Raw genomic sequence first — 27,563 nt, forward strand, 5'->3', positions numbered from 1 at the left:
CTCAATCATAGTCACTTAGTGTACAGAACTTCACTGCCACCAAGCCATACAGAGAAATATTTTCTGTCTCAGCCATTGAAACTCATGGCACAGAGGAGGTACCTTCTGTGAAAGGCCAGAAAACTTATGTTCAGAGATTACAGAAAGGAAGCTGATGAATTTTTTATGCATGCTAATGGAAGACTGTAATGGCATCCTGCATGGAGAAGACAGCAGCCTGGGCATTGGAGATACCAGTGGTCCGGGATACAAGAAGCAGATTGCCAGCCCTTGATAAGAAGCACAGAGGGGTGGGGAGGATTATTTGCCTGGAGCCTTCCCCCTTCTTCTTCCCTGACACAGCTGGAGAATTACCAAACGTATCCTACCCTCTCCCACTTCCTCTCCTTGGTCAAAAGGATGATGACCAGCTTGGGATGCATCTGGTATCCGTCCTCACTGAACGACAAATTCCTGCCTTCAAAGGTGACATTGATCAGGTACCTGTGGGAGAGAGAAGAAAGCAAGGAGAACATTAATGCTTGGAAACTAAACCCAAAACAAGACCCTGCCCCCCTCTTCAGCTCACATCAGGATGGTAGAAGCACAGTGCAAAACAATGGAAAATCGAAGAGGAAGTGAGTTAGAAAAACAGGACAATTAGTTCAGAAATTGGGACAATCAGGCAAGGAAGGGCAGTTGCCCCCATTTTGTGACTGGGATAGGGAAGTGATGTACTGTGTTGGCTCTCAATGGATTCCTAAAAGCATGTCTAAAAGTCACACACACATGTGTGCCCAGTCTCTGGTTTTCCTCAAAGGGCAGACTGATCCTTAGCAATCAGATATGTAAACACACTCCATAGCCTTCACTTCACTCACTCTCCAAAGGGGATTTTGCACGCCAGTGGAGGACAGTGATAGGCAACAGGTGAAGCAGTGGAGACAGCCTTCCCCCAGCCCAAATATTGAGGCAATGACTCAGGAAGCAGTGGAGACCAGAGGAAGGGGCAGCACACCTGCAAGAAGCTCTATCCCTATTAGAGCCAGCACATCTCATAGGGCCCAGAGTGATCCTCATAGGGCCCAGAGTGAAGGAGCTTAGGAAGAGGGATAAGAATGTTGAAAGAGTCGAGTGAAAGTCCTTTTTGCCAGGGACAGAGTCGAGCCTTACACCCAGTAAAATCAAGCTAAAAGGTGATCAGCCCTGCAGCCAACATCAGCGATTCGCTTTGTCTGGAAAGGCCCCATCACTCCTGAAGAAGGCACTCCCTCTTGGGGCATTTCATGTCAGCTGTACAAATGGACAGTTAAACAGTCCAGGCTTCAATCTCATTTATCCTAAAGCCTCCTTACTCAGCTCTGGTAATAGGGAAGGCCTTTAAGTGGACTGAGATTACAGCTACACTCATTTCAAGGCCTTGCTGCATTGTGAGAGCATGTTAAAGGGGTGTTGCTGTAAATAGAATCAGGTCTATTGTTTTCTTAACTGTCAGACCATCTAGAAATACACTGTAGGGAAGAGGAGGTAAATACACCTTTCACAGTTCAGTGGTTTATATGACATCGCCATGGCACTCTGACAGTTTACCCTGTTCATATATTTCACTTCAATTCACAATCCTGTTGCATGAAGTGGATTTTACCTTTGTAAATCTGCTCTGGCACCAGTAGCATCACATCACCATGAGAGGCAGAGGTGACCAAGCTGCCTGCAGGGCTGGCCCCTGGACTCTACACTCCCCTACTTTGCACAGTTCTATAAATTATACAAGCAACATTTCTATTACAGACATGAGAGGTTTTCTTTTCTATTACACCATGACATCAGGAAACATTTCCTAATATTCAGCTTCAATTTGTCCCTTATGAACTCAATTTCAACCAATTTCAAGAAAATAAATAAGAGGGAAAAAAATCTGGGTTTTCGGTGGGTTCATGCTTTCCTACTATCTGCACAAAGAGACCTCCCTGCTAATCTAATGAAATCATTGTATCAGGGAAACGTCTTCAAACAAATAAAAAAGCAGGTCATTATTTTAGTTTCTTCCTTTTTCAAACTTTTTTGTTTTAACTCGATTAATCAACCAAACTCATCTACTCACTCCCCATTGCCAAGTGCAATCAGCAATTATGTTTATTTCTAAAGGAAATTCCACACTTGCTCCATGTTGTGACCTTCAAGGGACGTGTTCAGCATTGGAAATACGGCCATAAGGGAGCCCAGCATGAAACATCTGCAACAGGACAATTTTCAAAGGCAGACTATTGGTTATTTTCCAAAAACCAAAGCCATTTGGAACCCAAACATTGAGTGAACCCCAAAACATCCTCTACCTGGAAAATCTTAGCCATGCAGTTGTTTGTAATGGCATAAAACATCCCATGTCAGGACCACACATGCTCTTCTTCTGTTGTTTTTTTTTTTTCCCCCAGCTGTGTGAATTGTTCTGGTACTCAGGAATGCCAGGCACGGACCATTGCCAGGTATGTGCACCCTACAAGAACTAATTAAGGCTCTGGTGGTGGTGGTGGGACGGATCTTCCAGTGGACCAAGATTACAACTTCATGACTTCTCTGTACTGGCCACCAGAGTAAAGACAAAGAAAGGCTTCAAGAAGATGAGGATGGCATTAGCCTGATGGGAGTTGCAGCTTTATATGTCAGTAATGAGTAAGCAATGCCAACATCTAATTAAATAAACACCAATATTAAACCATTCTCAACCCTCTTTCTCCTCACACCCAAGAATGATTCCACTACAGGAATCTCCCTTGCACAGCTTGACAAGAAGAGTTCACGGAAATCAGCAACAGATATGAGACAAGAGGGTGTCATTTATGCTCATTTTCACTGGAAAGATTAGAACCTCTAATAATAATCAAGGCGGGATCATCAGCGACTCCAATCCTTGGAGCAGCCTTGAGATTTACACTTAAAGCAGCACTAAAATCCCTTGCTTCACACCTTAATGACTGAAATTAGTCTCCAAATTTGGCATTATAACTCTTCAGAGTGTTTTCTTTCCAACCCATTAACAATATGTTTACAAAAGTTTACAGGAGAAGTGCAGAAGAAGTGGCATACCTCCCAGCTTTCCCTGCTCTCCTGTACCTATGCTGCCAGCTAACACAGGGATGCAGGGTGAAAGCAGCTCACAGGGAGCTGCAGGGCTTGCTCGGGTGCACTGAGCCTATGTGACAAAGCATCAGGGCTTGAAGGACTCCCAGGCAGGCCGAGTCAGCAGCATGCTGCAAGGCAGCCACAGTCGAGTGGCTCTGCCCTCCATCATTACTGCAGCAGCAGTCACCCTCTTCGGCAGCAGTGCTGCCATGGTACACCAGCACCACTGCTGCTTGCTCTGGCCAGGGGGATTTAGTTCCTCCCTACAGCCTACACACACTCCAGTCCCTAAGCAGGCAAGCAGAGGGCTGAGAGCTTCCCTGACATGTCTGAACTGAGCCACCAGATGTAACGGGGGCACAACATGAGGGCAAGCAGGTTGTCCATGCAGGTGGCGTAAACCAGGAGGAAACTGTGCCTGTAAAAATCTTAATCCCTGCATGTTTGGCACTCCAAGATGGAGAGAGTTAGAGAAAGAGGGCATGTGGGGGCTGACACAGGAAATTTAATTTAATTTGCTAGAATCGCCTTTCAGCAAAAGATTTTGCTTATGTGGCAATTTCTGGAAGTACTTGATGCAAGCACAGAAGGGTTGAGCCCTTTGCCAGCCCAGTGGCGATGCAGCAGATGCAATGCCCAAACTCAGACAGGTGAGAGCAAAACATACACAGCCTGTGGAAACAGGCTGACACCCGAGCCCTGTGGTATGGACAAGCAGGCAGGAACAAAGGGACATGCCCTTGGGCACAAAGCAAGTTAGACCTAGGGGGACCTAATTCCCCATCCTGGGCTCTGAGGTAACATCACCCATCCTGGACATAAATCTTTCAGCCCTGCAAGTTAAAGGAGGGTGTTTTAAAGCATAGCTAATAGAGCATTAACACCACATCAGATGGCCAATTTAGGATCAGCAGAGAGATGATGGCATTTTAAATGGTTTCAGCCATGATGGAGAAAGCCTGGAGAGACAGATGGTGGGTGCAGGGGGCTTGAGGGAACACAGAAAGGGTGCTAACCAAATTTTTTTTGGCCCCAGAGACAGGTGTGAAGGAGACACATTTGAAATCAGCTCTAGCCACTCCTACTTCTGCCTCCAGTGCCTTGCCTGGAATCGGCTCCTCCTAAGCCTGCTGACTGGAGGGGCAAATTTGGACATTGCATCGGTTCACTCTGTCACATTTCCCTGCCTCACATGCATGCAGCACACACACAAACACACACCCTCCCCTGCATCCTGTCAGGGCTTGTTATGCTTCAGTGAGACAAGCAGTCTGTCTGAAATGGCGTGATTATCCTTCCATCGATCGCTTCCCTGAATAAGACAGACCGTATAAATAAAACAGCCTCTCCACAGTCAGCACTGGGGAGTCATCTCAGCAGCCCAGCACACGAGGGAAAAACAAGGTGTAGGTGGACAGTGGGGAAGGAAAAACTGTGGGATACCTTTTACCTTTGCAGGGTAAAAGGCAGGTAGAATGTGATGCAGGATAAAGGGATGGGGATGCACACCACCATTGTCCTGTCTGGAATCTCACTGTAATGGGAAAAACTGAGGCCAATCATAACAGCAGTGAGATGAAAGCAGTGAAAGGCCTTTACTCCACAGAATCTGCATAGTGAAATAGCCTTTTTTCCTCCTAGAGACAGTGTTAAAAATTCACCAGTTTGAGGTATCAGGGAACAGACCCACTTCATGCCCAGGAAGGAGCAAAAAAGCAAAAGCATGTTACTGCATTTTAGTAGAAGTGCCCACAGCTCCAAACCACATTCCCTTTCTCAGCACCAGCAAGACCAACCCAGCCTTGCCTGATGCAAACAACCAGGGCAGAGTACATCAATCCAGCCCTGCAGCAGGGTCCTGCCCATCCCTCCCGCCTGCTCCTGAACAAGGATGGACAGACAAAAGGATGGGTGGACTCAAAGGACAGGGAAAAGGGAGTCTAGGACCAGTATATTGATCTACAAATGGGAATTCTGACCTTTAAAGGGCAAATGATTGACAGATAAAAGACTTAACCAGCACTAACTATGCTGTTAATGCCTTCATCAGAGTGATTGAAGTATTGTTGATTTTTTTTAATGAGAAAACCCTTTTGCTGAAAATCCCTTTTGCTTCTGACTTATACCTCCATTCTCCAAACCCATGGAAGGCTTAAAATAATACAGATACTATTTCTCTATACCATTGTTCAAAATTTCCGTGGCTGACTCTGCCTCAGAGCACAGCCAACTCAGACAGAAGAGCCATCCAGACCCAGCTGTGCATGCAGGAGTTCTCTTGAGGTAAGACAGGCTCCACAGGATATCAAACCAAATTGTTCACCCCGAAAAAAAGGTAAAAAACAGGCTCTGCCTGGACCTTTGATCAAATTTTACCATGGAATCTGTTCTGAAAATCCTGATCCCAGCAGAGCCTTTCAGAGGTTCTCTCATTGCTCCCTGGCCTGCACTGTCCCTTACGCTGCTGCACTGTCAGTGGCTCATGGAGTTGTGAAAGGTGGGCACAGCTGGCTGTATCTGTGTAACATCTGTCTGGTGTCAGGTGCAATTTAGAGTGAAAGGATTCCATGCAAAGGGCATGAGTGCAGCTGATTTTATATAACAAGAGGCTATTATGAAGAACAAAACCAAAACAAATTAGAAAGAAAAATAGAAGCAACCGTTGACTGGGAAAATTTAATCTTAAGGGAATGGTATTTCACTCTTCTGCATTTATTTCTTTCTCTTTCACTGTCAGTGAAAGAGAATATGGGGAGATGCATGGTAAGAAAGAAAGAGTAGAAAAGAGTGCTATGAAATTCCAAATTGTACAGGCATCCTGCACCAGAAGATTTGCCCAGACTACAGCCTATATTACTTCTGGGAATCAATCTGACCAGTAGCCTTAGACAAATGCCCAGAGCTCAAGATTGTTTTCATTAAGCAAAAATATTTGGAAATCATCTAGATTAGGAAATATCTCCCAGGCTAAAAGATAACTGAGATGTAAGAGATTAATTTGGTTTGTCTCTGCTGTCCACACCTTTTTAGAAGACAAGAGGGCAGCTACTGGGCTGCAATAAATCAGTGATAGTCATCTGACATCAATGGAGTGATATTGGTCAATCCACTGAGACTGGCCCCTCACCTCTAGGAAGATTAATTTTTTTTGGTGCTTGATCCTGACCCCTGAAATAACCATTTCTGGTGGAAGACAAATTTCTACTGAACTATCCTTGCTTTTTCTCCAACATATTCAGCAAAGTTGCTTTGAAAATAGTGTGTATGTGTGCTGAGACTTCCAAGTGAAAGCTCCTATGTACAGTGGAAGGATTAATCTTTTCTATCAATCCCTCTCTTAGTCCAAAAAAAAAACCTGTGCTTCCACTTTGTTTCCCATTTCTTCTATTTACCTACCACAAATTTGTCATTTCACAAAGACTCTGAGATGACAGCTCCTGGGGACTGAGGATATATCTATCCTCGGAGGATGCAGGGAGCCACAGCAATGGCAGGGCTGCTTTCCTACATGCATTGCTTGATCCTAATGAGACGGGACCATTCCTGGGAATGAGAAGCAAAGCTCACTTTCTGCAGCATGTGCAGCCCCCAGCCTCCCTCCTGAGGATGTAAGGGGAAACTCATCATTGCACCACAGAGTTTTGCTTCACAGACAGGTATCCATAAGCAGACAGGGTGGGGGAGTCATTGCGCAGGGTCACTGAATTACCCCTCAAAAGGGAACACGGTGCAGACATGACAGTAATGACACTGAGGTGGAAGGCTGCTTGTGTGAGCTTCAGAGTTTTCACAATAAATTCTTCCTCTGTCTACATATTGTCATCCAGGACCTGATCTCCCATTTGCTTTTCATCCTATGCAGTCACTAATGGGGAAAGAGGTGCCATTCAGGCCTAGTGGCATTTAACACTCCCTCTGCCAGGGCGCTGCTGACAGTCCCAAAGCCAGACTGTATGTAGGATAAACAAATATACAATAGGATGAGGTAACTTGTTCATGGGAAGAAGAGAATGTGTTCATGGGAAGAAGAGCAAGATAAATCTTGATTTTGCCCTGTGTGCTCTGCTGGTCACAGCAATATCTTGAAATTTCAACCAAAGACAATTTTTTCTCACAGACATCCTGACTAACCTATTTTCACGAATGCCAGAGCCATGAAAAATTATCTGGCAAAACCACTTTTTTAAATGAGATAAGAATGTGGCCACAACATTTTATCATGAAGAGGTCAATGTTTTGTTAGCAAGAAAAAGAAATATAAGATCTGAAAACTGTAGTAATTTTGGACAGCAGATGAAGCTCCCGGTACCATCATGCTCCCACACAGTCTGGTCTGTTGTGTGACACCTTCCACCCTTTCTTCTGTGGAAAAGTGTCCCAGTTAAAACGCATCTGTGATGTGCCACATAGAAAGAATCCTACAAGGAACAGCATCACCTCAGCAGGGAAAGGAATATTTTGTTCAAGTTTTGCAAAGGAGAAGTAGGAATACAAAATTCCCACGCTCCTAATCACAAGAGACAGCATATAGGATTTCCATGTCAAAATGGAAATCCCTTTTAAATGGAAATCCCTTTTAAACCCCAAATACTTGATTTACAAATTCTGATTTCTTCTAAATTTATCTATTTTTTGTCCTAAGTAGCTAGAGAATATACCTTTACATCTTCTGGCCCCACTGGAAATAAAACAGAAATAAGGAGAAGTGTTCTAAGAGTATAGTCTGTTAAAGCTGGAACTATCTATAAATGTCATAGGAAATCAGCCTATTCTCAGAAAGGTTTTTTTAGCCAGAAAAGCTTTGATAAAAACAAATATACTTCTGAACTGACTCACCAAACCTTTAAGTAACAGAAAATATCTAATAGAAAATTAGCTTTAAGGTCAAAATTGTTACAGTCACTGCATAAAATAAAAACTAAATGTTCAGTCCAAAATTGGATCAAGCTGGAAAGCTTTACAGAGTTATTAAATTCCTGCCAATTACTTTCTTTAAAGAATTATTTTTTATTGCTACACCTTTACATCCTTCCTTATTCATTAGGTACAGATAACATATCACTTTTCTCCAAAGCAAAAATAGCTTTCAAGGTATTTCTTCCATATGAAAGGACTAAAAATCAGCTTACATGGGGCAGTAAAAGCATGGAAAATTACATTTGTTAGAACAGCCGACAATGGGTCATAATTATGTCTTGGCACCAACTAACAGGTCACTGATGAAAGCCATACCACTAGAATAAAGCAAATACTGAAAGGTTAGGAGATGTCCTTCAGATCTGTTTATCTGTCTTAAGGGGTAGTCATACAATCATTGATTGGAGAAGCAGTCACAGAACAGAAGTCAAATGAGGCTCTTCAGTGATTTTTCACCCAGGATGATGTCTTTCAAGCTCTGTCAACTTGAAGAGCTGTAAAAAAATATTCCAGTTGAACTATTGTCCCTGTGCAGTGAATTTAATCCCACTGACAGTAGTCTTACTTTTCTTAATAATTTTTGTACATCCCCTTGAAATCTCACATGGCTGTGGACCACGGCTTAAAAAATCTGGCCAAGCAGATGTGCATGCCAACGACCTCTTTGGTCTTCTGAAGGTGGCTGGAATGCTGCTGTGCAGCCAGCCATCAGGGCATCTCGCTATTTACCTGGAGCTCATTCCAGTTTCTGTCCTGGGAGTCAAGACCAGCAAACAGGTGAACACATCAGTTTTCCTATAGAGCTTTCAGAACATTTTTGCTTGTGGAAAACCACTCAAATCTGCCAGAAAGGTCCATCTCACTGACAGAAGCAAGGCAAGGCTGAAATAAATCCTTTTATTATATTCTCAGAAAAAGCAAACTAGCTCAACATTTTTGACCCAAGGAGAAACCACTAGTGATTTTGGGGTCATTCAAGTTTATCAAGTGTTGGAGGCATTCGCACATTTGTAAGGGGTAATGAGTTCACAGTGTTGGCAGTAGCAGAGTCACGCCTGCAAAGAGACTCACTCCAAAAAGTATGACTCGATTTTCTTGGGTCTGTAGCAGTTTGGCCAAGCTGGCACCCTATCACTTTCTTCCCTATAACGTTTCCAAGGGGAAATCGATTCAAAAAATAAACAAATAATCACTCCTGTCTGCAACTGGGAAGGGAAGGTCTGGAGGTTGCTCTTCCTTCACCAGAGGAGCCATTCTCCCTCTGCTGCTATTCCCTCTCCTTTCTCCCTCTTTCTCTCCCTCTGTGGGTTGATGTTTCCATAGAAACATGTTCTTTACTGCTGCTGAAATTACATTGCATTTAAAGCATTAACCCTTCTTTGGGCTGAGGAAAGTCTCAGAACTATTAGGGTTTTTTTTTTTTATTTTCACCGTTTCCTTTAAGCTTTCTTGTGATTTTTTTTTTCCATGTAGCATTAGGAAAACCTCTTTTTTTCAAGAAGGCCTCCCAGCTAGCATTTGTTTGACAAGGGGCACTGGATGCATCACCAGTGGGGTAGTGTCTAAATTAAGATTTATTAATTCCCTTTTTTTTTCTACATGAAACCCTTAACACATTTCTTTCCACACTACATGCAAAGAGGGAAAATGCTGCAGTAGCAAATAAAATGAAGAGTAAGACAGAAGGAGAAGCAAGAAAGCCACAAGCTGGCATATGTGAAGAACATAGCTTTGGTTAATACCAGAGCTCAAACCCTTGTAGTCACGCACTGATCAGCATCTCCTTCATTACAAAGTACCATAATCACAGACCTCACCACTCCTCCTCGAGCCTGTCTCCTCTTCCTCTTCAGAATCCTGGCTGTAATTAGTCATTCTTGTCCTCACTCGTAGTTAGCACTCCAACAACACTTGGTGCAATTAGTAGCCTCCTCACCATCAGCACCTTCCCTGTGTGGCTGCTTCTCCACCCAATCTGCCATGTCTGCCATCCTTCCCTTTGGCTCTCTGCTGGCATCCACCACTTCCATCAGCACTTCCAACACAGCCATTGCTGTTACACTGCTGCCTTCACTGCAGCCGGCTCAACTGCACAACTAGTACTTTCTCTGCTCTGACTGTGACAGCAAGGCTCTAAAAGTCAAGTTGTCCCCATTTGGGTGCCCCTTGGACCCCGCTCCTTGGTCCAAAATTACCCTGCAAATCCTCAGCCCCCAGCCTTTGCTTATACCTACCCCAGTCACAGCAACAACTACTCTATGCTCTTCTTTCACTGACATCATCCCTTTTTCAAACACTGGGAAAATATGAGAGATAAATACCAAGAAGTTCCTTCCAGTTTTTCAAATGGTTTCCTACACTCAGACATGCCTCCTTTCTGTCCCAAAGTCCCATGTCCTGACAGCTTGCAAACTGCTTCTGTTAATTCCACCTGTATAGCTACAGAGTCCATACTCCCTTGCACCATCTATTTTGGGTTTCCCAACACACACTTCAAGCCTATCTCACCATTCTCAACTCTTGCCCCAAAAGCCAGGGTGCGAAGAATCCTGCTTTGAGCTGGGTGCATATGCAGTGCCATGAGGATGGATCAGTGTGGGAGGAAGATGCTATTCTGAAATGAATGATAAATATGGATAATAAACCCAACCTAAGTCTTTTATGCCTGTCTCTAGTGGGTTCCCAATATGGGAGATAGAAATATCATGGGTACATTTTGAACACGGCTGGGAACGCCGCCAAAGTCCTACTCAGAGTTCACACATTTACATCATTTATATCATATCCGACTTGTGCCTTGTATTATTAACTTTGTAGAGTGTTTTGTGATGTAGTTTGTAGTCCAGGCTCTGTTAAATCAACTTACATGCCTCTCTCTCTCTTCCTTTTGGTAAAAAAGAGAGAGAGAGAGAGAGAGAGATCTGGGGCTACACAAGCTCTTGCTAAGCACAAGGAGGGTGACTGGTTTGCTGATATGATCAGGGCACTCCTACATTCTCATATAGTGTTCTGGAAAATCTTTTGGGATCCATCCCTGAGGTCTGACAGGTGCAAAAAGAAGGGAAATATTGCATTCTGGTCAATAATTCAACTCCTAGATCAGATTGGCAGTGTTTGAGTTATTTTTCCAATTGCTGCTAAGTGTTCAGAAGCCTCTGTGTCCACCTGATAGGTGCCCAACATGCCGCTGCAACTTCTCAGGCTTCCTCCTCAGCAGTGTTGGAGAAGAGGTTGAAAATGGAAGTAGACAAACAACTTAGGGCATGGAACTGAAGAAATTATGTTTGTCTAGAACAGAGTAAAGGCATATTGTCAAGGAAAAAGTAGAGTTCTACTGACAGATCAGGCTTTTTGCAAGCATTGCTGAGATATCAGGCTTTTTGCTTTCTGTGCAGCAGACCACATTCTGTGGTAGTTGGAAATCTATCACCTCCCAGGGATTAATCCAAAAGAAGAGGCTCTAAAATGACCTAGCACTATGACTTTATGGTTTTGTAAGCCAGTAGTTTTTCCAACAGTCTGAAAAGACTCAATGTTATACTCCATCCCCTACTCCACATGTCCAGGCCAGACTCCATGACTGTTGCGGCATCTGAGGTCAGGTGAGCAGCAAGTGACTCAGATGCCTAGTGCACACAGACAATGGGAAGAAATAACCATGATGAGCAGATAAGTAAACTGCAGCAGACCACCTAAACGTAGTCATATATATGAAAATGAAACAGAGCATGCGTCCTCAGTGTTTCCTGAAGCAAGAAAAGAGTCAACTTCAGCCCATGTTTCTTCATCTCCAGTGAAATAAATGTGCCATTTTATTCTAGAGTTGCATTTGATCTTGAATTACTTCTCTGCTTCTTCTCTGAGAAAAGGTCACTTTAAAGAAGCCTCAGGCATGATACTAACATTGCATCCAATAAAAGACTCTCATGAGGTCTGAAATAAGTACAAGGTCCAAATTTGGGATATATTATCTGAACCTTATTCTTTCTCCCTCCTGAAAGTCAGAGTAGGAAACCTGACAAGATTATTTCTTTGCTCAGGAGACTTACAGTACTCCCTGGTCCTAGAAATACAGTGAAAACAGTTTTCCAGCAAGCATCTCAGCATTCCAGGCCACAGTTCTACGGTGGGAAATCTGAACACAGAATAGATAGAAACAAGTGTCCCAGGAGTGAGACCAGAACATTGCCATGGAAAAGTGCAATGAGAGGGTCAAGCTCCACGTCTATTACCATACGACAGCTCCCTCCAGTTCAACCAGCTCTCAGAAATTTAACTATTTTCACCTTTAACTGGTACTGAAGCTAACAAACTAAAACATAACCCACAAATCTCGTCCACAAGTCCTGATGGATGAGGACATACCCTGAAAGATTGGGAATTAGCCTGAGCACCAGGTGGAATGGAATAATGTGGGTTCTAGTTCTGGTCTCGTTCAGTACCTTTGGCTGCATCATTCCCACAGCTCTTGCTATGCACATATTGTGGCAGCATATGAGTTGTCTGCACCCTCTTCTGTTGGCAGCAGTCACTAAAACCACTTCAGAAAAAGCAGCCCCAAGAGGAGGGACCTTTCAGAAATCTCTCACTCCTCATTTTTCTCCAACATGTCTTGGGCACTTATACATCATTGATTCAGCTGCCAAACGACACGGTCCCTTCAAAAAACTGGTCATAAACTCCAGTGTCATGTAAGCATTTCTCAAGACCATAACCCTGATGGGGTGCCCATTAGCTGGCACTCCCATGCAGAGCTTCATACCCCTCTGCCTCCAGGTGGACCTCCAATTCCAAGATAAAGACCTCCCTCTTGCCCAGGCACAAGGTTTCAAAGAGGCAGATACAGCCTTCCCTACCTACACATTAAACTGAAAAGGAAACTTTTAACATGAAAAAAAAAAACCAAAACAAAACCCCAAACCCCAATGGGTGTGGGGTGGGGAGATCTGAAATTCTTTGCGGATTATGACTTTTCCATGGCAACAGGCTTGGGAAACAGGAGGGCTGGGGAGGGGGGTGAGGAGAGGGAGGGAATGGGAGGCAGAGTGCTGAGGAGGGAGCAAGCAGCACTGGTACATTGCCATGGAAACCCTCTTCCATCGGCAGCCAACTGCCAAAGCCAGTCAGGATCCGAGAAATGGACTTGGAGTGGGGCCTGGGAGGTGCTGGGGGAGTCACCTTGCCAGCCCTGAGGCTATCTCAACCCCAAGAACCCCAGTCCCACTCCTCTCCCCCTTTCCCAATAGCTTTGGCACTGCTTCGACCCTTGCCTCCACCAGACAGAGTCAAATTTGGCCCAGCTGAAGAGTGGGAGGAAATACAAGTCAGCAAACGAAACAACGAGAGCGGGCAGAAAACAGTGAGGCAAAGAGGGATAATTTTTCTGATAGCCCTTGGTTTTCTTTCTACCTTTCAGGATCAATTTGGACCAATCAGATACATTTGTCTTCACACCCCAGATGACTGCAGAAAGAGGATGTCACTCCTAATCACTGAAATTAAGATGGAAATGTTACTTCCCTGTAAACTTAGCTACCAAGGAAAGAAAAAGAGTTGTTTGTTGGGTTCACATTTGCACAAGGCCAGGTTCCCTTCAACTGTGTCTGTCCCACCCAGTATAGCACACGTCCCAGCCTACCTCTAAAACATGACAGGTGTCACAATATTGTGGCCAAGCAAAAATTAGAGGAGATTCTGTTAATAGCAATGACGTACACAGTGAAAATAAGTTAATTCTGCCTTCTAACCACATCTGCAACACTTGGAGGGCAGGCAACTCAGTGAAATGCACAACCATTCACACCCTTTTTCACACTGTATTTTGTCAGAAGCCTTTTGGTGCCATAAGAAATGGTCAAAGACAGAGTTTGGAGAAAGAACTTTAAAAGGGCTGGCAAATTCTACCAACCCTTGCTAGTATTTATAGTTGCACCCCTAGCATGGTAAGGGATGGATGAGTCGTTTCAGGCTGCAGACGGCTGCAGACGGCAGGAAGGAATTGACTCCTACTCCAACCACACAACTGGCTAAGCAAATTGTGGAGGAAGATTCCCTTCTCCTGAAGCATCTGTTATCACCCATCTGATTGCACAATGAATCAGTAGTATGAGGACAGGCTGCTGTGAAGGTGGGGGAAGAGGGAAAGAGAGACTGCAAATCAGGCAGTTATAAAGCAAGGAGATGCCAGTTTCCACCTCATCACAGAAAAGGACACGGACCAAACAGAAAGGGCCTGGTTTGTATGTTTTGAAGTTATGTGTTTGGATTACTACTGATAGTATAGCACCAATGAAGTAGCTTAACTTTTATTGCAACAGCAGCTTGGTCTTCCCACATATATTTCAGAGCTGGGGATCCCAAAGTGCTCTGATCATCCATCTCTCTAAATGATCTGCACTGATGAAATAAAGCAACCAGGCTGCAGACAATGCTCAAACAGAGGGAAAAATCCTTGCCCCTGCACTCTGAGCCCAATCACAGCTCTGCTGGACCACCAAGTGATTAATCTGCGCTGCTCTGCTTGTTACTGAGATTGGAGCCCAATCCCAGGCCTCCAGACCAGTTCTAAGATCATCTAGTCACATTATATGGGATGAAGAAAATGAGCACCGACAGAGGCAGAATTTTTCTTAACTTTCTTGATGAGGGAAGAACAGCTGACTGACTTCTGAGCTTCATATGTGTCTGATGCAAACATACCACAATAATGCCTTCATGATCTCAGCATCAGGCTGAAAATTAGTGAAAAATCACTAATGGGTCAAACTCTTACTTAACTGTTATTGGGACCTAAAACCAGTCAATATTTTGGAGGAAGACAAAATGAAATTATAACAATTACCTGTTACAAGCTTAAGCAGTAAACAAGTCAATGCAGAAAAGAGTCAGCATAGGATTCGTTTTTTCACGTGGACTTTGGTTGTGAAACAACCAATAAATCAAATCCAAATCAAGTGCGGATTTTCAGATCTGACAAGAAGCTCAACATGACCTGGTATTGTGCATTTCCAGCACAGAAAGCCAACCACATCCGGGGCTATATCAAAAGTAGTGTGGTCAGAAGGGTGAGGGAGTTGATTCTCCCCCTCTGCTCTGCTTTGGTAAGACCCAACTTCAGCGCTGCATCCAGCTCTGGGGTTCCCAGCATAAGGAGGGCATAGTTCAAAGCCAGGCTGGATGGGGCTTTGAGAACCTGGTATCCCTGCTCATAGCAGATAGGTTAGAACTAGATAATTTTTAAGATCCTTTTCAATACAAACCATTCTATGATTCTATGGTCTGTATTGAGAAGTTTCTGGAAAGTTCGTTCTTTTGGGACCAATTTCAAGCAGGTGACCTCACAAGGGGATTTTCTTTTCAGGTTGGGCCCCTTTGAAATCTTGAAGTAACATGTTGGGAGTCATTCTGTAGGCCAATATAAGGGATGACATTAGGGAAAGGTAGTAGGCCCAGATGAGTCCAAGTTTGGGTCATTTTTGAGAGATGTGGTCTGATTTGGAGCCTAGATGAAGTAACATGCCCTAAGGGCAGGAGAAAGGCATGGGGGCTCCCACTAGATGAGAAAACACTGTGAACCCTACCCAAAGGGCAGCAAAGCTGCATCTTAGCCTCAGACAAAAGGGAAGAGAGGACAGTGCACAGCCCAGAGCCCACTATGCATACAACAACGAACCATGTACTAACACAAGGAGCCAATATCAAGTATTTTCTTTCTGAATTCACTGTTGCAATTACTCTTCAGGAATACTCTGCAACATTGGATGCACAGGTCAAAAGGGGACAGATTTATTTATTGCGGCCCGAAGCCTGGTTTCAGAGACCTTCTAGTCCTGAGCTCAGCAGGGGCTCCCAGCCAGCTCACTCCCAGTTATTTACCAATCAAATCACTCAGTGGCAGTACCAAACAGGAGCCTGCCCCTGGAAGCCAGACTCCTATTGGCTACTTTGTGCCTGGCACTGACTTTTTTATCCCTGTATCCCTTGCACCTGCACCTGCCCCCAGAGAAATGGAGAGGCTATTAAATATGGACTGGTATCACTTACAAGAGCTTTGCCGGCCCATCTGTGAAATTGCTCTGTGTCTCTTGAAGGCGTGCGCAAGAGATGTTCTCTCCCCCCTCCCTCATCCTCCACTGATGGATTGGGTCTGTCAGCTTGTCAGCTCTCATTGGGCACTGTTTGACATCAGTCCACACTGGGGCAGTGAAAATCTGTTTGCAGTCAGCTCTTCCAATAGCTCCTGCAAAAGAGGGGAGGCTGACCCTCTCCAAAACATGCTGCCTCAGCTGGCGTCCAAACAGCCACATATGATAATGGTGAGAGAAAACAGCTTGAGAGAGGGTGGCAAAGCTACAGGTTTCTTTGGGGTCTGTTGGGCAGGTCAAGGAGAACACTGAGAGCTGGGGTTGGGCCCTCATGACTCCTGAATCCCATGCACAAACATTGCCGCCAAGACCAGTAGTCAGCAACTGAAAAAGAGGAAGTTTACACAGCTGAGGTTGTGCAGGGACGCAGCTCAGTGGAGTGGGCCCTGGAATAATGTTCTGAGCATCCCTGGCACCTCAACTTGCAAATGTCATCTGTCAATCCTAGACTCAGTCCTTCCGGAGCAGTTCTGACAGGGGTAGCTGAGAAGGGACATCAGAGGCAAGCTAGGCTTGCAGAGCCTCCAGAGGGTCAATTGCCATGGTACATCAAGTAGCCAGTCATTCAAAATAGAGTTTCTTAACCCTGCTTTCTTAATGTCTAAAAAATTCAAACTGTTTGATATATCTGAAAATCCTTCTCGGTGTCTTTACAGAAAGCCAGAATTGAGGCTCTTGTGGCTTGGAATGAGAACATGAAATCACTAGGAACACTGAAGCTTCCATTATGCCCCCTTCAATTCCGTTTATTTTGACTTGGGAAAAGTCATGTGAGAAATATGAGTTTCTAGGAAGAAGCTGAGGTGCTATGATGGGTAGTTGAGAGACTAAGAAGACCTCGTGCAGCCTACAGAGATGCGCAAAGGGAGCCATTTTGACAGAAAAGAAAAGTGAACTGTACTGCAAAATTCACATGTAGGTCCAGTTTCAGCTTTGCAGTTCCACTTCCAGCTGCAAGCCCTCATTTAGCTCTCTGAAATTGTAAAGGCTTTGACCCCATTTGTTATTGCAGCCCTTGATTGGCAAAACACTTCTAGAGATGAGCTCTTCAAACTGCCATTTTTTGCTCTCCTGCAAAGAAGAAACACTTGATTGGATTTCAGTGCCTAGACAACAATATTCCAGATACTGCCCAGTCCCACGGTGCCACGCACTGTGAGACAAGCAAATAAAAACACACTTCAGGATGAAAATATCACTACAGCAAACAGGATTTTAAGAGTCACAGAGAAATTCAGGTTAGAAAGGACCTCTGCAGGTGACCTGGCACAGTCCTCCACTCAAAAGAGGGCCAGCTTATGTAATCTTTTCCAATCCATTTTTCAATTAATCAACCAAACATCAAACTATGATCATTAGCTTACTTGTCATCTATTGTTTCATGTCATAGTAACCCACTCTTACACACCCGAATGACACATACTCAGAGAGCTTTTGATCTCCATCTTCAAAAAATAAACAATAGGTCTCTTCAGTTACTGTAACAAATAGCATAATAAAAAACAACTAAATAAAAAGACTAAAGCATCCTGCAGTTAGGTATGATGGGTAGAGTGGGAAGAAGGTTCAAGCAAGAGAGGAAAGAGTGAAGAGCAAAAAATGTGATTGTAGAATGGTTGTATGGAGAGGTGGAGTGGTGTGGAATGACGAACCTTTGCATCTGTGATAGAAGTATAGCAAAATAAAATAAAATAAATTTCACAAGCAAGGATTAGTTTTTTTGAGTTTTCTAGCTCAGCACTTCAGAGTCTATGCGTATGGGTAGTTGAGCTAAGCAGCCATGTTTTAGATACTGAAGGGAACTTGCTTGGTTTTGGAGTATCCTTTCCACAGAGCCTCAATGGGGGCCACCTCCCTGCTGGGCTCCCTGACCACTGAATCTGCTCTCCCACCACTTCAGCCAAGAGGCAACCCTAGGTGAAGGCAGAGGGATCCATGGCAGAAGCAGCTCATGTGCACAGCTGTTAGAGTGAAGGAAAGCTGATGACATTGAAGAGGGAGCTGATGTTGCTTTCCTTGCACCAAGACACGTGGTAGAAAAAAGAGGGATGAAGGGCTCAGAGTGAGTGGTAAGCACAGAGCCAGGCAAACTCATGTAGAGATGAAACTTTCTCCACCTCAGAGCCCTGTCTGCGTGTTGGTTTCATCATTAGCGATGACAATGATGACTGAGGATTCCCAACCTGGAACAGAGATACGAGAGCATCTGCAATTCCCTCCTATCACTGTCCAAATGAACTTCCTGTCTCTGCAGAATTGATACATGAGCTTTCATTGTTCCTACCAAGCCCTGCGTAATAGCTGGAGTTAGTCCTATTCAGAAAGCTGGTAATCCATTATGGTTTCTTTTTAAGCTATTTGCCATAATATTCCAGCTATTTCCATATTTTAATTAGGCACTGTATTTTAAAGTCTCCTCTTTTTAGTTTTTTGCCTTTCATGTATTTTACCTCAGGAAATACTATTTGTTCTTGGAATATTGAAGAAGGTAGGGTAGGGTCAAGCACGGAAGTCTCAAGAAATTAGTACTGAAATGGAAGAAATATCAACGAACTCTCAAATACAAAGGTGGATGCAGCTGAAAGGCAGCATAGCAAATACATGTCAAAGGAACACTGCCTTGAGAGCACCCTGCAAAGGCATCACCATGGCATGGGGGGCACACAGGTGAGAGAAAGGACCTCATAGAGTGTGCTCAGGTCAGTGCAACTTGACAGGGACGCATTTTCCCACTGCGCTCTCGGCAGTCCTGAGTGAAGCTTAGCAGAGGTGTATCCTTGCCAATTTCCTTTAGTAACAGGGTCCTGTTACCCATGACTTTTTGTGGGTTTCTTCTACTAGTGTTGTCAGTATGGCAGCTGACTACCTGAAGAAATTTATTATAAACCACAAAGCAGGAGAGTCTGCTTTTTACTCCCATCTCCCAGTCATTGCTGATGATACTGAATAAAAGGAGTGGAGGTGCAGAGGCAGAGGGCTATGAGCCCCATGCGCAATGCAGGGTAGCTCAGACAGGGCTGGCTCTTCAGGGGTGTGCAACATGCCTGAAGAACCAGTCTGATATTTCAGATGAGAGCTTTAGGCAGCAGTAAGCCTTGCAGCAAAGGGCTCGGCACTCACTTGGGACTAAAAACAGAGCACTTCTTATTAAGGAGGCTGATGTAAAGCCCAGAGCAGGGGGAGTGGTGGGGGGATGATGCAGGAAGGAAGGACATGTGATATTCATTCAGTAAAAGAAAACCAACAGCTTAAGAATGCACAAGGTTAATATCAATTGCTTTTCCTGCCCTAGAGCCTTTTGGTGCTCAGAAGCTAATTTGGGTGGGGTGATTTCTTGACATACACAGCAGAAACACACACCACACACCCCATCAGCCTCCCACAGTTTGAAAGAGGAGTAGATATCCAAACCATAGACTAAAGAGAAGAGCTCTGTAGGGGGAAGTGCTTGACTGAGGAAAAAACTGGTCCTAGCCCGGAAATCATCAACCTCTCCAACTCCAGGGATGAGGACTGCTTTCTCAATGTCAGCCATTTTCAGCCCCTGAGCACACACACAGCCACTCCCTGCAAACTGAAGAGGAGTCACAATTCCTGTAGGAAGCACATGCAGGGTGGGAACACCCACATCTTGCCCAAATCTATCTCTCTTCATTACTCCCTGTCTAAGCTTCCAGCTTTCCCACTCCTGGTGCTAGAGGCTCTCCCACTACAACCTCTGTGATTTAAGAGACTGAGGGTGGCACAGCCTTTCACTCCTATGGTCCAGCACAGCAACCTCACCCACCGCGAGGGCCAAAGGGAGAATTCTCTCCAGGGGAGGAGAGGACCCTAACCCCCAGAGTCTCCTCTGTGTAGCTCTGGGTCTGGTCACCATCAGTCCTTTGGCTCCAACATGAATGCTCAGACCTATCCCCACTGCTTTAAGACTGGTTTATACCCTGGTTTCTGGGTGCTTCTCATCGTAAATTGGCTAGCCCTCCCTACCCCTCTCCCCAGCGCACAGTGCAGCCTCTTTGCACAGTCACACATGGCTCAGAATCCAGGGTCACTGCTAACCATATCTGAAAGGAGGAACCAATTGGGGAAACTAGAAAGTTCATTTTAGCTTCACGTGACAGCCAGGGAGAGCTAACAAAGATGAAACAGAAAGGGTGGCAAAGCAAGACAGATGGATGGACAAGAAAGTTGGCACAACATTTATATTTTCTTTTACCCAGATGTAAATGGATTTGTTGCCCTGCAGCAATTTACAATAGCTGAAAACTGGTCCGCAGAGCCCAAGAGGGAATAAGGACATCCCAGAGAGCTGAAAAGGTGGATTCAGTGCTGAGCTGTTGCTCACTGGGAGTCCTTCTAGATTCACAGCCCAATCAAAATACTCACCTCAGTATTTTTTTCGCACCATGACCAGATGGACAGGAAAAGTCTGCTCCACTGACCACCTTCCTCCCCCCAGTTGCCTCAGCCACGTGCATAACAAACTAATAATTCAATCATGCATCTTTACCACACTTTCACTGCAGCCCACACACTCACCCACCTGCTGCCAGAATAGGCACCCCCACCATTGCCAGAGTCAGTCAGGCATGTTTTTCTCCCACTCGTGCAGTCCCACTCAGCTCCCTCCACACCCCGACTCTGTCTGCCTTTAACAATTATCTCCAGCTCTGGGAAGGAGCAGTGCAGATTTCCATCCCTGCCTTCCTTCTAAGTGCTTATTCGTTGCATCACAGAACATGCCCTGAGCTGGAATGAAATTTCACCCTTTGCATATCCTTACTTATTTATACTTGCTGCCCATGCTGGTTGCCTAAGGGATGGGAAGGAGGTAGGAGGGTATTAACAAGCTCTTTAACATGATACCTCTTAGAAATAGAGTAACTACTGCTATCTGCATCACTATCTTTCACTTGAGTGAAAATCAGGCAATGGACGCTACTGCTGGCTGCTTTCCTATGCCCGCACGGTACTATAAGACACACTAGGAATTTGGGCTCGGCGGCTGACCCATCGATTTTAAAAGATAGTGTTCACACACAAGGATCAAATTTTACGTGTGAGATGGCAGGTGTTTTCAGACACTTTTCAGAGCTCAAGACAAGGTGATGCTCTTCAGAGACAGAGCCTTTTACAATTCATGTCCATTATTCTACATCATTATTCACAGTCTTTTGGATGCATTTAATCCTCTGCTCTCTTCACTGCCTTCCTCTAGTCAGCCACCAAGACCTTCCTTCCCTCTCCAGAAAAGCCCACTACTTAAGCCCAGTAGTTAAAGCACTGGGTCCTCAAATCCTAAATGCCTGACTTCAGATAAGGATGTCAAGCAAAGTCTCCTTGGGAAGGTGCCCTAAATTTGAAGATGTCATATATACTGATATAGAAGAAATTCTCTAAATCACTTTTTCACAAGTAATTTTATATCATAAAAAAATACTCTGCATGGGCAGAACACTCAGACCTTCAACCATACACACACCCGCAGCCCCAGCCAATCATGTGGATCTGCCAGAGGCACGGGCACGGAGTCAGAGGGAGAATGCTTTTACCAAATTGGAGAATATGTGAAGAGGGATTTACAGGAAATGGAGTCTGTCAGAGGGGCCACTTGCTGGGAGGACAGCTTGCTGGCATGAGACAGGCAGATGTTTGAGTGTTTGCAATCAAGCCCTCACCTACAGGTGTACACGTGCAACAGCCCTCCCTCTTCAGGAGGTGGCTCAGGGCTCTGCACATGACATTCCAGTGCCCCTGCATCACACCCCACTGCCTGCATCGGCTGAGTCCCCAGGACAGCAGCTGGCCCTGAACCTGCACAGCACCCCCGCAGCCCCTGGCTGTGAAGCTAATAAAGGATTGTTGTAGTAATACGGTGTGGAAAAGAACAGAAGAAAAGTGTGGCTGGAGAAGGGGCCATGAGGTAGTAGGGCAGCACTTTTCCAAGGCAAACATATTTGTACTTCCTGGAGATAATACAGTACACAGTAAGGGTGGGAATGAGGCCAAGAAGCAGCTATGGACTGTAAGGGGGGATCAAAACCACCCAAGCCTTCTAAAGCCCTCTAACCCATTTCCAAAAAGGTGCAAAAAATTATCGGTGCGTGATAGTCAATTTGCACAGAAAGTGAAACCTGTCTTCAAGGCAAGGAAACCTATCTATGAAAAGATACCTCAACCAAGCCCAGTGAGCACCCCCAAGATCCTGGACAGAGGAGCCCCTTTCCCATGGTGCCACCAGGCTACACCCTCCCCAGGGAGCTGGGGGTGTCTAGCCTAGAGAAAAGGAGGCTCTAGAGAAAAGGAGGCTGAGGGGGGATCTTATTGTTCTGGAAGGAAGTCATAGACAGGTGTCAGGGTGTCAGTTTCTTCTCCCCGGTAACAAGAGATAGAACAAGAGGAAATGGCTTCAAGTTGAGCCAGCAAACAGGCTGCCCAGAGAGGTGGTGGTGTCACCATCCCTGGAGGTAGATGGCAATGTGGCACTTACGGTCACGGTTTAGTGGTAGACCTGACAGTTTAGATGATTGCACTCAATGATTTCAGAGGTCTTTTCCAACCTTAGTGAGGCTATGATTCTATGAGTCTTTGAAGTCTGAATCTGTGGCATCTAACAGTGTCATCACTGCAGGCTATAGTGCCAGCCCCAACCTGGCTAAGGGTAGATGCAACTGTACTGGTAATGAAATATAGCTGCCACCCCTAGAACAGTTGTTCCTTGAAGTCACAGAAGTACCAAGTAGAACTTCTTCCCTGATACAAGCAATTTGTGTGCACAAATAATACCAGCCATTGGGACCAAATCAATTTTTTCTCCCCCAAGCTCTCCCATCCTTCATCACTGATATGTAGCTGAGGCTACTTGGGAATGCAAGCAGAAAAAAAACAACCTGCTCCTATTTTTTTTTCCCATGGATGCTGGCTCATGACTATCATGCTGAGGAAGCAGAACTACATCCTTTCACACTCAGATCACTGAGTTCCCCTCTCTGCTGCCAAAGCCTAAGGCAGACCTTATCTCAGCTATGTAGGTAAATCCCTGTGACTCTATTTAGTTTTTCTCTGCTGCTCAGTTCTTCTGTGGCACTCTTCAACACACTGATATTACAGATTTCTACCATGATAATTAAGGATAGAGCTTTGTATTGGGTCTGGCTGAGATGGAGTCATTTTCCCACAACAGCCTTCACTGTGCTGTGCTTTGCATTGGTACCTAGAAAGGAGTTGGTAACACACCAGATTTTTGGCTACTGCTGGGCAGCGCTGGCACAGCATCCCACCTGAGACTGAAACTGTGCTTCCAATTCCTATAATCATAGGAATAAATCATAGGATAAAGCTAAATGTTCATGCCTTGCCATTTCACACATCTTAATTAATCCACTGATTGTTCCCATACTCTCCTAGATTAGGGTACCCTCTCCTAGAAAACATTAGCTTATTAACCCCAGTCACTCCTTCTAAAGCAGTCCCAGAACAGATAATTGCCTACCCCCTAAATGCCAAGGTATTCATAATGTTCTGATTTACCAAGAGGCATTGCTAAGTCTCTGAAGTATTTGAGTGGAGGAATAACACACAAGCTCTTTCAGAAGCATCATTAAAACCAGACAAACCTTTCAATCCATTTAGGGAAGTGCCTGGAGGCTGTCTTTTCAGAAGGGAAACAGAAGTAAATACAGCACACTGAAATTGAATACATGAAGTGCCACAGGCAGCAGCCCTCTTGCACATCATTTGCGATGCTGGTGTTTTTTCCTGTTTCCTCTTTTTTTCAATTTATACTCAGCGCATTTCAGGCTCATGTGAGGAGGGATCATAACAACTGTGGAGACTTTTATTTATCCCTGAGAAAGATATAAAGTGGACATCAGCCAGGCAAGTTACCTCCTCTGTCTACTGAATGTCAGCCAGGAAGTATCACTTACCTGCCACAAGAAGGCAGTTCATAATTCAGCCCCACTCAAACCCTCATCCCTTCTGCTGTGGACAATTCACAAGAACTATCTGAGAACGGCCTCAGGAGAGGGATGATATCAGCACTGAACCAGACTGAGATACCTTGTTCCTCTCATAAGTCCCACACCATTGCCGTTAATTGGCTATAATAGGATGAGAGAAAATGGCCTCAGGTTGTGCCACAGAAGGTTTAGATTGAATATAAGGGAAAATTTCTTCACTGAAAGGGTTGTCAAGCACTGGAACAGGCTGCCCAGAGAAATGGTTGAGCCATTCTCCCTGAAAGTATTGAAAAGATGTGTAGATGTGGCACTAAGGACATGGTTTACTGGTGGACCTGGCAGTGCTGGGTTAATGACTAGACTCAATGATCTCTGAGGTCTTTTCCAACCTTAATGATACGTTGATTCTATTAATATTTAGCTAGGGCTAGTGGTGAGGTTCAAGGCTGCACCACCTACTCTGAAATCTCTTCCCAGAACTTAGAATGCCTTTCATGGAGTACAAAGAAGTAGTATTTTTCACTATGTTTTTTCCAAGAAGAGACCAAGGGAGGATGCATCAAGTGTCAGGAGATGCTTGGCCAAATCTTTGTCAAATCTCTCCCAACATTCTGGCCCCAAACTTGCCTCTTCCAGTCTGCCACACTCTGTAGCTCTCAGCCAGAGCTCTCATCTGGAGCCTGTAACCTCAACGTGCCACTTGGCTCCTAGAAACATTCTACAAAAAACTGAGAAAACACAGTATCTCTGGCACTGCTTTCTTCCCACTAAGGCTTCCCATGTTTGGGGATGATTCATGAGCTGCAGGAGTTAATGTGTTTTGGTGAAGGCAGGACTGCAAAATACAGCACTGTAGCTGAACACCCATGGCTGCAGCAAGGAGGGAGGGAGAGAAGAAATAAAAAAAGGACAGCCTGTGGAGGACTGGATTTTTTTCCACTCTTATACTTGTTTTTTCTAACTGTTTGGATGGTTGGTTTTACTTCCATGCTGGGGACTGGTACCGATCTTCTTTCATTGTGTGACATTTGTTTTTAAATGAACATTAAAGGTGCTAAAAGCCTGGGGTAGACACTTTTCCTCTTTTTTAAAGAAATATCATTTTCAGTTGAAACTGAAAAAAAACCAATTAGTTTCTCTGCTTGCTGACTGAGACCTAGGTTTAAGACCCTACAAGAACACATTCAGCCAGTGAGCAGATCTACCTTGACCTCCTAAAAATGTTCCAGGAAGCCCACAGATAGAGGAGACATTTGCATTGCTGGAGCTGGTATCACCATCTCTTCAAGCTGTCTCTTCTTCCCAAGGTAAAGCCTTCCTTGTAGATTCCTCTAGCAATGCCAAATTTTATCTTTAAGAGTGACATTTTCCATATCAGATGTTCATGTCATGTCTGATATTTGACAAAGATTGAAGTTAAAATGGTGCATTCTTTTCCAAAAACAGGCAAGAGGAAAAAGCTATTTTACTAACATTAGGGAAAAGATAGTGACCTTTATAAAAAGCTCCCCTAGTTCTCTGCTTTCAAGGGACATGAATTTTGATGAGAGAGGAAAGCAAACATTCATTTCATGCTGATTCTTCCCATACTTGTGAAAACCTAGACAGGTCATAAGCCGTTGGAAAAACTGCAATTTACAGTTGCTCAAGAAAAATTATTGGAGCTTTCAAAAAAACCCCACCATTTTTAAACTCCTCTCCTGACTGGGCCTTCTGCAGTCTAAGGCTCAAGTAAGGCTTATGAGTGGACTGGGGAAGCAGAAGAGGGATGAATACTTCTGTTGGGTTTGTATTTCCCATGATTGTGCCTGCTCACTGCGCACAGAGATGGCTGGAAAAGGAGGCTGGCTAATTCCAAATCAGCAGGAAAGAGCCAGGAAGGTAATCAGGATACACTGACTTGGGACACTGCAAGAAGTAAGGGGCTAAAAAAGAAGAGAACTGGGAGGTGTGACACCTGGACTACTTGGACAAAGAGACTGTGACTTGTTGGAGCTGAGGGAAGGGGAAGACAGATTGGACAAGGAGTCAGAATGTGAGATAAGTGGAAATGGATGAAAATAAGTGACACAGTCCAGCAGTGGAGGCTGGATTTTTCTAGATCCAGGTTCTGGAGCTTAGATTATTTTTCTGTAAGACAGATTCTAACTTTACTAGGCAAGAACCAGACTGGGACAAGAAGCCAGAAGGGCAGAACAGACAAGGCAAGCTGGTGGAGACAAGACAAAAGAGATCAGCAGTGGGAAAGAAAAGCTAACAAGTTTGTGACCACTAAACCATGCAGTTTGGCAAAGTGCTGGCTTATTCATTAAAAAAAGTAAAGCACTGCAAAAGAGGGAAAACTTCATCATTATAGTTATTTAACCAATTTGAATGCATCCCATTTTGCATAATGACTAAGAATCAGTCCTGAATCAACAATTTTTCTTGCAGGACCCTGATCTCATTGAATGCACTAGACAGATTAATTTGGTAATCAAACTTAGCTTTTTGGAAAGTGGGCAGTAATCAAGTGAGAGGTTGAGAGTGGCTAGGACAAACAGGAAAAATCATATTGCTAAGCCAGCTGAAAGGTGTACTGCAAGGCTGGATTTGTCCCAACCTCTGCACAAGGCCATGGTGGCACAAATAGAACAAAATATTATGTCAATCATTATTATTACAATATATTCTAGTCTATTCTATTAGTTATAATCTATTTCAGTTGAAAGGGACCTACAACAATCATCTAGCCCAAATGCCTCCTAAATACTAACAGGCTTGGAGCAATGACCAAGAAGTCTGTTCCAGTGTTTGACCACCCTCTCAGTGAAGAAAACTTTCAAACCTTCCTAACACCCAGTCTAAACCTCACATGGAACAGCTTCAAACCATTCACACGCATCCTATTACTGGACACAAGGGAGAAGAGATCTGGAAATTCTCTTAAGCCAGATTTTTTACAAGCAGTCTCTAAATCTGTGTTCCCCATTTTCTGGATGCTTAACAAAAGCTGGAAAAATCCTCTGGCCCCTTTTTTGGTTTGGTGGCAATTCCAAACAAAAATAAGTACTGTATTGAGAGCCCAATTTTGGCAGATCAGTACATATAAAGTTCTGACTTTGTTGAAAGAAAAAATATATCTATTCAGCCTGTCTTCTTTGAATCTGAGCATTTTCAAACATTTTTTTCAAATGAAAAGAAGATACATATTGAAGTTATAAACTAATTGGAATTTGAAATCCAGTGTTTCATCTCAAATATATTGAAAGAAATAATTCAGATTAAAATTAAAAAAGGGAAATGGTTTGGAGAGTGTTTTGCTTTTCTCCTGGGTTCAAGATGATTTCTGCAAAACAAACAATTATATGGGGTATAAACAAACAGCCCATATAACTTCTATGTCACCCAATTTCCATTTCTACATTAATAAAAAATCAATGAAAAACAGTGTTCAGTC

General features: G+C 44.2%; 1 protein-coding gene across 6 annotated transcripts in view; it reads right to left on the reverse strand.

Moving 5' to 3' along the window:
* Positions 1–27,563, reverse strand: part of GRIN2B (glutamate ionotropic receptor NMDA type subunit 2B) — a 224,926-nt gene that overhangs the window by 94,997 nt on the left and 102,366 nt on the right. For all 6 annotated transcript variants that reach the window (XM_038153482.1, XM_038153478.1, XM_038153480.1 and 3 more), the window contains one exon: positions 369–483. In XM_038153482.1, the coding sequence (XP_038009410.1) occupies positions 369–483 (115 nt within the window). The remainder of the gene's footprint in view (positions 1–368; positions 484–27,563) is intronic.

Source organism: Motacilla alba, chromosome 1A (genome assembly GCF_015832195.1).
Source record: "Motacilla alba alba isolate MOTALB_02 chromosome 1A, Motacilla_alba_V1.0_pri, whole genome shotgun sequence".
Lineage (NCBI taxonomy): Eukaryota > Metazoa > Chordata > Aves > Passeriformes > Motacillidae > Motacilla > Motacilla alba.